The following is a 12,453-nucleotide window of genomic DNA, read 5'->3' as shown; positions in this document are numbered from 1 at the left end:
CGCTGCTGTATTTTCAGAATAACTAGTCACAGTGTGATCTGACACTAAATATCTGATTATGGGTTTGGACTTTCTCACATAGCTCTCCTTGTCTTGAAAGCCTTTTACAGTAAACAACGTAACTGAGCATCCTTTTAAAATTTGTCCTCTTCTGTACTAGAGATCGTGGTGGAGTGAACATTTACCCGACCTTTGTGGAGTTGTTTTGAGGTGAGAGATGCACGATATGCTATCTGGTGCTGAAGGAAGAGTCCAGAGCATGTCATGTTTAGTACAACGGGGCATGAAATGCCAAAGCAACTTTTCTTCCTGCCGCTTACAAGGATGCGCCCCAAAAGCTCGTTCTGACGTGGCATCTGTGAATGGAGGGGCTCGGTCATAGGGCAGGTCATTAAAAATATCTGCCTCGTGGACCCAACTCTTTTCTTAGGATGACCTCTAGAGAATGTCATAGGACATTAGGGGTTCAGAGCAGCTCTTGGCATGAGCCCAACCAAAATATTCCACTCTAATCATCATTATGGTGGCTCAAAAGCAAAAGTGGGTGTATAAAGCCCAAGGCCTCCTTCTGGATGCCGGGGACTCATCCTACTACAGCAATACAATTGGTCTACGTGTGTTTTTCAGAGTGTTAATAGATGCCAAGGCTTCCAATACGTCATTTAGGACTTTTACACATCATTTTCCATTTTCAAGGACACTTAAGATTATACAAGTTTTATGAACATTTGCCTCAAAACCTTTCTTAAGTAGTGTTTTCAAACTTGGGAGTGCCAGTCAAGGTTTATTCTTAATTTATCCGTCTTGCTGTTCCTAGGTTAGGAAAAGTTTTCAGTCTTTGGAGAACTAGCTAATTATCATGAAAGGAAGGTAAAATTAACTGAGGCTGAGGATAAGTGAGCTTCCATGTCCTAGCTCTTGATGAGTGGGTCTCTAACTTTAACATCAATCAGAATCATTTGAATGACTTATTAACACATGGATTGCTGGGCTCTGCCAGACGTTGAGTCAGCAGGTGTCAGGTGAGGCCTGGTAGTCTGCATAGCTAATAAGTTTCCAGGCGATAAAGATGCTGCTGTCCTTGGACCACTCTGATAACCAATGACCTAGCTTTGAGACCCCACGGAAGGTACTCATCCTCTTTAAACCTGTTTACTTGCTGTAAAAGGGGAGTATGTGGAGGAGTAAATAAAATGTTTATCAAGAACCTAGGGTCATACCTACCCTGCATGCTCTGTAAGTGGTAGCTGTACTCAAATTCAATTTTAAAATTTAAAACATGCAAGCTAATTTGCCTACATATGGCACATAAATTGCACACATACCCCTCCTTGTTTACTTACATGCCCAAATTTCCTCATTTCAGACAAGATATCAGTTCTCCTTATAAAGGCTGTGACTTCAAAATGAGAAAAGAGAAGCCTTTCAACCAAGCAGAAATATGCACTGAGGAGCCTGTGGGCTCTCTAAACAGTTGACGTGTAAATAGTTCTCATAAAACTACTTGTTTACACAGAGCAGCTGGTGTCTGTGCCTGGAGGGGAGGGTGAGCTGGTTAGGGGAACATTTTCTCTCCACATTAAATATCAGCAGAAAACTAGGGATCCCTAAAAGCAAGACAGAATTTAAATCATGCACAACTCTGAAATAATCCTGGATCTCGGGATGCAAATCTCAGATCTACAGCTCCCCGCTTTCCTTTTCACTAAAGAGTGCTGAAGGGGAAGAGAGGAAAGAAAAAGCTAAGATTAGCTGTAATCACTTCGTTTTTGAAGCAGCATTTGCCTTTCAAGTCTCCTTTCCCTTCACAGAATCAGCATTTCTGCGTCCAGGCTCTAAATCCAGTAAAATGTAGAGGAGACAAAGGGGTCGAATGAGGGGTGGAGGCTGGGCAGAAAGGGTGTATCTCGACTTCCTTTCCACCTCCAGGGGACAAAGCTTTTCTTTTCAGTCGCCAGTGTCCGGTAGGCACGTGGGTTCTAGTCCATCCTGGCTCCAGGAGAGGGTAGAGATGAGCATCCCCCTCTTCCCCTCACACACAGCGGAACAAAGCAATGGCATCGTGTGGCGTGTAGAGCCCACGAGGCACCTAGGGCCGAATTCCCATCTTCTGCATTTCCTGCAGGTGGAGAAGTCTCTTGGCCAGTGTGAAATGTCCATGTAAGAAAATAATCTGAAGAGAAATTTCTGGCTTGGCACCTGAGCATTGTAAACTTTTCATTTCTGATTTGGGACAAATAAACCCCATTTTCTGGCAGATTATCGACTTTAAATGTCATGACGATAAAAATATGAATGATGACAGAAGCTGACTTCTACTAAGTGCTCATCACGTATCGCTTTTCTAATCTTTGCACAGGCACGAAACTACTTAATCTTTACAACAACCTTGTTCGGGAAATCATCTTCCCATTTTATAGATGAGGAAACTGAAACAAAGGTTAAGTAAACTGACTAAGGGCACAAGGTTATGAGTAGCAGAATCCAGAAAATGCAGGATCTGGACATCTCCACAAGTCCTAAGTCCCATAGGTACGGGTTAGGGGGCGTGAACAGTTATGGTGGATAAACGTTTAGTACGGGAATCAGGACACCGAGGGGAGAACGTGACTGAGATCGCCCTGTAAATTCAGGATACGTGAGAAGCCCACAAATGCAGGGCGCTGGCGAAGCCCGTCTGTGGGAGAACTGGGGGCCGTGGCGGCAGGGGCCCAAAGTGACCCTGATTCAAACCCTCTGTGGTCTTAGCAACTACTTTAATCTTTAATCTTTCAGAATTTTGGTTACTTAACCTGCAAAAATGGATTGATCTGAGGATTAAGTTGTCTAAATTCTTCACAAGGTGTTACCGAAATATCAGCTTCTATTGTTTCATGGCATATCAGCGAGTTTCCAGACAGAAAGGCCTGGGAAAACTGTGTGGAGGCAGAAACCTCAGGACTCATGGTCCAGAGGGAGGACTATCAGGAGGAGGCGGACTCACCGAAACCGACAAACTGCTGCAGTGGGCGCTGGCTCCTCCTCCCCAACAGAAGCAAGCACCTGATTCATTCATCCCTCTATCTGTCTGTATGTCTGTCTGTCTGTCTGTCTATCTATCTATCTATCTATCTATCTAATTTATTTATTTTTACACCTACAGCACCTGGTATTCCTAAGTGGTCTCCCATCCAAGTACCAACCAGGCCTGACCCCACTTAGCTTCCGAGATCAGATGGGATCAGACACATTCAGGGTGGCATGGCCATAGACTCATTTCACTATTTATAATCATGGCTACTTAGAGCTTGACCATGTGCTTCTCTACATCATAATAACACAGGACTTCAAGGTAATATGAAATTTCATTCCCCATTCCTCCCCGCCATGCCTCAAGGCTCACGCTGGAAGAATTTCCCATAAGCCAAGAGAGCAAGTTCAGCCACTTTGTCAAGAGCACTATGAGGATGCTGCCAAGTCTTTATTATTTTTCAAAACTAGAGTGATAGATACATCGATCCATCCATCTGCTCACCTACCCACCCAATGTTTATTAAACATCTACAATGATCCAGTCACTACACTAAGATGCTGGAGATACAGGATGATCTCCTGTGACCAAGGCCTTGATCCAGTTTCAGCTCTACTAATGTAGAGAGGAGGCAAGAGAATGAAAATGTTAAGTCAAGCTATATTCAGAGACGGCAGTGAGCTGATCAGCCCTGCAGCCAGACTGCAGACAAAAGATTTCTGCTGGGATTGCTAACAGCCCATTTCCACACACCCTGAGGGGAAAACAAGAAAATCAGTCTTTAAGTGCCGCCCCACACAAAATAAAACCATTCATTCCCTACGGCTGAAACCATGGGGAACCTGTGGATCCAAGGCTGGGAACCCCAGCAAGCCTTTCACTCTGCACATTCTTACCTTTCCACACTCCGCACTCATCCTTCCTCACTGCATGCCCATAGCAAAGGAAGATGGGTAAGCAAAGTCTTTAAAGTGTAACTCACAGGAGCTGAAGAATAATATATAAACTGAAATCCTGGAACGTGGGGTCCCTCTCAGTGTCCTCACTGTGTCTCTCTCACTGTCCTGTCTCTACTGTCTCTGTCCCTGAGCCTCTCAGGCTCTCTCGCTCGCTGCCTGAGAGGAGACCTCGCTGTCTGTGGAGTGTTACCCCTTCTCTAACAGGCTTCCCTTTTGACTCTAACTTTGGTGTTTGAATTCTTTTTCACGCTCCGCCAAGAACCCTGTGTCTCCTCTCTCAGTGCGGGGCTTGAGTCCCCACCGGGGGAATCTGCCCTGTCCTGCGTCACTGCCACTGCAACGAGGGGACGCGAGGGCCTTGAAGGAGGACGAGATGACGACCTGCCCAGATCTCACTCCAGAGCAAATTCCCAGGGTTCCCCCACCCTCTCCCTCTTACGGTCTCTATACACGAACTTCTCTTTGGATATTGATTTTAGAGGGCTGTATTGTATTTGAAGATTAACGTAGGAAGAACTAATTTCTTGGAAATATTGGGTTTTCCTATTAAGAGACGGCTCTCTGTTTATTTAGCTCTTCTTTAAGATACACTGATTTTTAATAAGTTCGATCTAGATTACCAGGTCACTATAAGAAACAATTAATAATAATAAATAGAATATAAATCAAATCTTGAAAAGCAGTAACTCCCCCCACACCCTTGTCTCTTTTCCCAGGAGTCTCTGTTCCACATCCTCTTCAACCGAGAAATCAAAATATGAAGAACACTCACTTAGGGCTGTCTGGATATCTTTTTCTCCATTTTTCACTTCTGTCAAAAATCCTTTCAAAAATTTGAGACCTCTGAAACAAAAAAGAGGAAGAAATATTATTTTCAAAGTTCCCTTATGTTGACTGGGTATACGTGAACAGCAAACATCAGCTTTTATTTTTTTCAGTAATATCTTGGGCACAGCAGTAAACAGGTCAAGTCACATGGCGGTTCCTCGAGTGTCCTCCCTGTCATTTCCCTTTAGCTTGCTCTGGCCCTTCTCATCCGATGAACCTAAATGGTGGTTTTCAAAGTGTGGTCCAGGATCGGCAGCTTCGGCATCACCTGAGAACTCGTCAGAAAGGCAAACTCTGGGGCCCCACTTTGGACCTACTAAATCAGAAACTCTGGATTTGGGGTGGAGCCATCTGTTTTTCACAGGCCTTCCTGGTTGATTCTGAAGCCACTGAAATTCGTGATCCATTGACGTAGAGAGAAACCAGTTGACTTCATCATGCTTTTAAAGCCCTGTCTCATGGACACTACTAACAATGTTGATCACCATCACGAGGTAGGAAAAAAGTGGTGCTCTGTTTGTTAGACCTTCTAGAAAAGGCTAATGCAGTAGGGTTAGGTCCCTTGCTCAGAAGTAGTCTCCTTTACGTGACAATGTTTTTGCTGGTGACATTTCCACTGAGCTGGATTTTGGCCGCTGCCCTCCCGCCTCACCTCTTCAGCCACAGGAGGGCTTCTGTGGCCGAGTTCCTAACCTGGGCAACATCGGCCTCCACCTCGTGCAGCACTATCTTCTGGAGGGTGGTAAACTCCTCCCTGTTGGTTATATACTTCTGATTCACTTTCTGCAGGAAAAGCAGGGGAACAATCTAAGTTAAAAATGCTACAGCTACCAAGCCAATAGGTACAGTATTGGGACTTTCAAGTTTGTCAAGCAGGGCTCTAAGAAGTCAAAATAAATGAAGCCTCTATTACTTTCTTCCTTATGTTTTCAAAGTAATGTGTTTTATTTGGTTTGTGAATTCTTATGAGGCTTAAGCGAGAATTAAATAGTCTTAGGATTTTAAAGTACTGTTTTTAAAGTATTTTGTTTTCTGCTTCAGAACTTTTCTCATAGCTGGCCTATACTTTTTATCCTGCATATAATTCTCAACAATCATTTGCTTCTAAATGAGATTTCATGCAACTATTTCCTCCAAATACAGTTTCCTCAGAGAAAAGTGAGTATATACCTTAATATTTCCAACAAGATCCATTTTAACAGGAGCAAACACCGTAGGGCCCAGTTTGTCTACGAGAAAAAGATTAAAAACATCGTTGAAAAAGTAATTTTTTTTTTGAGTGGAAAATTTTTTTTTTACAGTAACAATAAATTTAGCAGTTTACTGCCCCCCCCCAAACTTTTGCTTTTAAATTATTTTCTAAACACAAGCTTCAAAGGCTTCTAGGATACTCTTATCTCTTTTTGCTACACCACTCTGAGAGGAGTAACTACAATAAAGTCCTAAGTGGCAGGCGAGGATCATCTTGTGCGTTTAGAATGCATACTGGAACCCTTAGGGCAGCGCTGTCCAACATGGTGGCCACTACGTTTGTGGCCACTTTGCACTTGTAACTCAGCTATTCTCAACTGAAATGTACTGTAAGTGTAAAATACATATCAGATTTCAAAGACTTAGTATCAAAAAAGAATGCAGAATAGCTCATTAATGATTCTTTTATATTGCTTACATGCTGAGATATTTTAGATATACTAGTTTAGATAAAACACATTATAAAAATTCGTTTTATCTGTTTTGTTTTTACTATTTTAATGTGCCTCTAGAAAATATAAAATTATATGCGGTTCGAATATTTCTGTTGGACAAGAATAACTACAAAAATAATATAATAGGGTTTAGTTAAAAAGCCAAAAGAAAATACAATGAAATTCTAAAAAGCACTATATAGATCTAAAAGAAAGGCAGGAATAAAGATAGGTAGCTAAAAAGCCAAAAGAGGTAATAAAATAGAATACTAAAAAATAATTAATTAATTGGCTAGAAGTCAAGAAAGGAGTAAAAAAGAAACGAAGAAAAGACAGGACAAACAGAAAATAAATAGCAAGATGGTGGAAACAAATAGCAAGATAGCACACTTAAATTCATCCCAACAATGTTATTCACTACATTAACAAAGTACAGGAAAAAAACATGATAATTTCAGTAAATGCAGAGAACATTTAAAACTCAATTCATTCATGATAATAAAAACTCAATGTACAAAAGTGAATGGTATCTACATGCTATCAGTAAACAACTGGAAAATGAAATAGTTTTTATAGCATCAAAAAACATAAAATTCTAAAATTTATTCCTTAACAAAAGATGTATGTGTAAGACCTTTACACTAAAAACAATACAAAACACTGTTGTGAAAATAACGAAGACCCGAGGAAATGGACAGATACAGCATGCTCAGGGATCAGAAGACTCGATGTTGTTTAAGGTGTCAATTTCTTCCTAATTGGCTTACAGATTCAATGTAATTTTAATCAAAATATCTACAAGCTTTTTAACACGAACTGAAAAGCTATAACTGATATAGACATGCAAAGGACCTAGAGTTGCCAAAACAATCTTGAAAAAGAACAAAATGGAAGATTCACATCATCTGATTCTGAGCCTCACTATAAAGGCACAGACAGGAGTGACAACACCTCGTACTGGCATAAGGAAAGACAAACAGATCACCGGAACAAGAGTCCGGAAACAGACCCGAACTTATTAGGTCAATTGAAGCTGCCAAAGTAATATAAAAGGGGAAAATGTTTTTCAACAAATGATTCTTGAACAACCAGATATAATAAGAAAACACAAAAAGAATCTCAACCCCTACTTCACATTGCGTATAAAAACGAATTCCAAGAGGACGCAGAGGTGTAAACATAAAACCAAAACTCAGGGGCACAGGAGACAAACACAGGAGAATATCTTCACGACCTTGGGGGAGAGTGAAGATTTCTTAGGACACTGAAAGCATTAAACTATGAAAAGAAAGAAAACTAATAAACTGGTCACACAGTAGGAACTGTGTGTGGCTGACGGCATGAGGAAGGAGTGGAGAAGTGTCATCCCGTAGTTCAGGACATTCCTACTGCAAAACAACTGCAGTGGGACGGACTCTACAGACGAATGAATTTAAGACGAATGCAGCAATCTTACCCAGCACCGGAACCACAGCATAACAAGATGCCAAGAATGCTTCTGTGGGAATGCCACCATCTTCCAGAAGTTCAATGTCGCTGAAGCTAAACAATTTGGCAATAGGAGGAAAGAATGAAAATACAATATTAGCACTCTCTGTAGTTCAGAGATAGTCATGAAAACAGCTGCCCCTCCCTATAGAGAGACAAACCATTCGGCCTCAGTGATTTTTCCTATTATAATAAAGTCTAATAAAATCATTTTCCATAGGCAATCTATCAAAGCAAGCTAAAATTTGTTCACAGAGTATATTCTCACAATCCAATTCCTTGTCATCCACTGCCTCAGACAAGGTAAACAGTCAAGCAGATACGTGGGTAGACCATATTCTCAGTTAGAAGACACCGTCGCCTGAAAAGAACACCAGGACTGATTTTCCAGAAGGGAAACTGGTACCCGACTGCTAGTGATTTTAGAGAGTACGGAATACCTGGTGTTCATGGTACTGAAGAACGTCGGGATAACTTCTTGGCCCTCTTCCCACTGGGATTCTGGAGAGCTACTTGAGGAGTCGGACCCAGGCTGTAGCACGTTGGTGTCATGATTTCCCAGGTTTTCCTCTCCATCTTCCTTCATTATTTCACCTTGGACTTCAAAGTAGAAGACAGTAATAACTAACCTATTATCAATTTATTGTAAAAATTTATATTTATCGTTGAACATTTCTAGAACATCGAAAAGCACACAGAAATAAAAATCTGAAATACTGCACACACACACAAACAAAATTGGGTTTAAATACATGTAGATTTGTATCCTGCTTATTTTCACTGAACAGTATATCAAAAAAATATTTTCATTATCATTCGATAGTCTTCAAAACATGATTCTAATGACCATGTAATCTTGCATCACGCTCACGTGGAGGGCACTGAGGTGGTTTCTAAAATTTTGGTATTGGAGACAGTCGATCCCTGTCGTTAGTGTATTCTGGATTTGTGAGTCTGCCCACTCACTAGTTTGTGTGTAATCCTGAAGTCAACGCTCGCAGCACTTCTGCAGTCATCTGTGGACATGTGTAATTTAAGCTGCGTGACATCCATGTTCCCAGCTAAGGCTGAGCAAGGTGATAGACACTCTGGCTGCCATACCATACACAAGTGTGTTCATTGAGTGCCAAGGTGTTGCACTTTTGTTACTGATTTCACTGTTTCAAAGGGCCCCCAGGTGTAGTGCTGGCTGGTGTCCCTCAGCACGACAAAGCTGTAATATGCCTTATGGTGAAAGTACATGTCCTAGGTCAGCTTGATTCAGGCACGAGCTACAGAGCTATTGGCCATGGGTTCAATGCTAATGAATCAACAATATATATTAAATGAGGTATCTTTAAACAGAAATACATAAAACAAGGTTATGTATTGATCAGTCAATAAAAATGTGAACAGAGGTTCAAAGGAACCTAACCTTGCATTTCCCCTAGGAGCAATGGTTCAGTATTTGCTAATTCAGTGTCTGCAGTGACTAGACAGAACATAACTACTGTGAATAATAAGAATTAACTGTAATATCATAAAGAACAGCTCTGTCCACAGAGATTTGTCCTTAAATCTGACTATTCCCCATGGACAAATTCCTAGATGCTATATTTTGGGGTCAAATAACAGTACTGTTTCTACACAAATTCTCCTGTCTTTGTTATTTACTCAAGGGACAAGGTTTCAGTGATGTGTGGATTGTGTGCCTTATATTAATAGCTATGAAAATGCATTTTTTTCCCAACTCACTTGGAAAAACAGGGTCTCTTATTTCAAAGGAGATGAGGAGAAAAGTTTTTTAAATTTTATTTTCAAAATATTTATTAAACACTTATAACACAATTAAAGGCTTTAATACAGTTGTCTTGGACTGATCCGAAGTTGCTTTTAGTGGTTGGAGACAATGTAATTGGGAATTTCAAAGGGCAGCATTACCTGAACTGTGAGACTGTGGCCCAAATGAACACAGAGAAGGCCAGGTGGAAACCTGATGGTGGTTGGCGCATTCTAACATCCAAAGGCCTCAACAGAAACCAGAAGGATGGGAAACTGACCTGCTATAACTTTACACACTTTGAAGTCTGACATTGTGGCCTAAGTTCAAAGGACTCTGAGATTCCGAGCAGAAGGCCAGCAACTATACTCACACTCTGAACAGCCAGTGCGACGGCTACTGCTCACTGCGGCCCATGAGCATCGCAGCCAAGACAGTGAGCGGGAAAATCCCCCTGCACTCTGCCTTTTCAACTGCGGTCAGACGGGATGGCAGAATGTTGTCAAGTGACCTGTTGTCAAGCTAAGGCATCTGCCTCATGCGCTGTCTTGAGGTCAATCCCTCTCGAGTGTGACAACAGGGATAATGACTCAAACCCTCATATTGCTCGATGGTTTGCTTTGGGCTTTACTGTTGTTTTTACCTGTTATATTATCATCTGTATTTTCTTCACTTGATATGCTGCAATCTATCTCTGCAGATTTCATATATAAGGAGCTCTTGTTTTTCATTACGATTTCTTCGTCATCATTTATTTCCATATTTAAAGATCCGTTTTCACAATTGTTTAATTCCATTTGTCTAGAAATTAAAGAAAAAAAAAGCCAGAAGGTCCAATTATTTGGTCATATATAGACTGCCCAGGTAGATCCTATTCTGAGAGATGGGGGAAGGGTTCACAACTACCAACTTCTTTTAACATCAGTTACAAAACAGAACTGCTAAATCAAGCCAGCTCTCTTACCCTCCTGCCTCCAAGGCAGGTAGGTATCTGCCGTGATGCAGCAGGCCTGTCTCCAGGCTCCCTGAGCTGACTCAGACTTCCTGCTCCCCACAAGCAACAGGAAATCGTCACTGACAGCTCTTTGGGTTTCAATCAGCTTTCTACAGGTACCACATTTAACGCTTTTCCCACTCTCCTCACGTTCTCCCTGGGAGGTTTTTTCTTTCCTGGCTCTAGAAATCACTGGCCACATCCAAGTGTCTGCCTAGCAGTTAACTGTCCGGAAGCCACATGCTGTGGTCAGGGGAGCACACTCCCTGATGCTAAGTATGTGTGACAGACCAACCCAGGAGGATAGGCTACTTCCTGAGGAAATGGTGCTCTTCAGAGTAATAGAAAAAGCAATTTAATATATAAGCAACAGACGATCCTGTCATGGAACAATCATAACATCTTACTGTAAGTGACCAGACCAGGCAAATCAGCACAAATATATTTTCTTCTCATAAAAAAGAGAAAAGGCCCAAGCTACAGGATGACTCCAGGAAAAGCATTTGTTTTCTGAAGAAATACCATATTTTAACTTAGCAATGAACAATATAGTATAATGAGGAAATATCTCAAAATAAAAAATGTATAATGATGTTTTTAGAAGAAATATTTAGGGCAGGAGAAAATTGTTAATAACCAAATTGGAAACACTCCTTATACTAAGGAAGCAAATAACAGCATCTAGAAATGAAATGTTAAATAATAACTTTAAAGGACAAATATATAGATGGACTGTCAAAATACGAGAATGCTTATATCAAATAATTAAATAAAAACCCCAAATAATAACACTACTATATAAATGTTTCCTTTTTAAATCAAAGGCATCTTCAGAGGAAAAAATAGACGTTGATGTTAGACTTTCAAATTAAGTTCTTTTTTCAATCTGTAAAGCTACCTAAGATTTTTATTTTTATACAAAACAAAATAGCACTGTCTTTTCTGGGTAAGAGTACACTTACTAGTTACTGACGTGATGGGTGAGAGCCGCAGCCTAGGAAACATGCACACGTCTCCCCAGCAGTCACTGAGGGATGGAAGGCCTGCACTGGCTGAGGCTGAGGAGGACCAGATACTGTTTCTTTCTGGTATCATCTCAGATCATTAGGAAAACCACCAGATAGTCAAAACATTCTCATTTAAAAAAAAAAAAAAAACAAGGAATAATAATACTCTTTTTTATTTTTAGAAAGAAGAAAAAACGAAAAAAGTTACTGTACCTTTCCAATGAATTATGAATCGGGACAATAGGATGTTTCATCTTTAAAAGAAGCAAAGAAATAGAGGTTTACATGTTAAGCGTTCAACAGAGCATTTTTATAGTTTTTTCACACATGAAAGTGGTAAATATGACCATAATATATACCATCCCGGTGTTCAGAAGGGGATCATTGATCCCAACCATTCTTCATAATGAGGCTACCCAAACTTCTAAGGTAAAGGAAGATGGCCTTTTGAAGGACCTAATTATCACAGCCAAAGCCTTGTTGGTTGGCTTTCTTATAATTTCGATTGTGCTCATTAAACATTAATAAATACCAAACTATGATGCAGCACTGTATCAAACACTGGAAGAATAAAGGTGAACAGTATGGGGCTCTTGCCCTTAAGGTAATCTCACTACAGAGTAAGGTTAATATAAGGGTAGGCAGGGAAGAGGACTTGGCCCAACTTAGGGATTCAAGAAGAAGAGAGAGTAAATCTTGAAGGATGAGTAACCTAACGAGGGA

The 12,453-nt window shown here is 40.7% G+C and overlaps 1 protein-coding gene and 1 pseudogene across 6 annotated transcripts in view; both read right to left on the bottom strand.

Moving 5' to 3' along the window:
• Window positions 1-12,453, bottom strand: part of PLEKHA8 (pleckstrin homology domain containing A8) — a 63,029-nt gene that overhangs the window by 29,002 nt on the left and 21,574 nt on the right. For 3 of the 6 annotated variants that reach the window (XR_003046343.1, XM_025046937.1, XM_025046939.1), the window contains exons 6-12: window positions 11,944-11,984; window positions 10,373-10,530; window positions 8,411-8,570; window positions 7,939-8,024; window positions 5,968-6,026; window positions 5,491-5,580; window positions 4,742-4,812 (exon numbers count right to left, since the gene is read on the bottom strand). Coding sequence is in view for 5 of the 6 variants with exons in the window: in XM_025046937.1 (XP_024902705.1) it covers window positions 4,742-4,812; window positions 5,491-5,580; window positions 5,968-6,026; window positions 7,939-8,024; window positions 8,411-8,570; window positions 10,373-10,530; window positions 11,944-11,984 (665 nt within the window). In the remaining variant the exon portion in view is untranslated. Of the gene's footprint in view, window positions 1-4,741; window positions 4,813-5,449; window positions 5,581-5,967; window positions 6,027-7,938; window positions 8,025-8,410; window positions 8,571-10,372; window positions 10,531-11,943; window positions 11,985-12,453 lie in introns of all 6 variants that reach the window. The other 3 variants (XM_025046938.1, XM_006912035.3, XM_015589470.2) reach the window with 1 other exon arrangement.
• On the bottom strand, window positions 3,134-3,252 carry LOC112479802 (annotated as a pseudogene).

The sequence above is a fragment of the Pteropus alecto genome, unplaced genomic scaffold, assembly GCF_000325575.1.
Source record: "Pteropus alecto unplaced genomic scaffold, ASM32557v1 scaffold21, whole genome shotgun sequence".
Lineage (NCBI taxonomy): Eukaryota > Metazoa > Chordata > Mammalia > Chiroptera > Pteropodidae > Pteropus > Pteropus alecto.
Note: the sequence above shows the minus strand (reverse complement) of the source record. Positions and strands in the feature narration are given on the sequence as shown.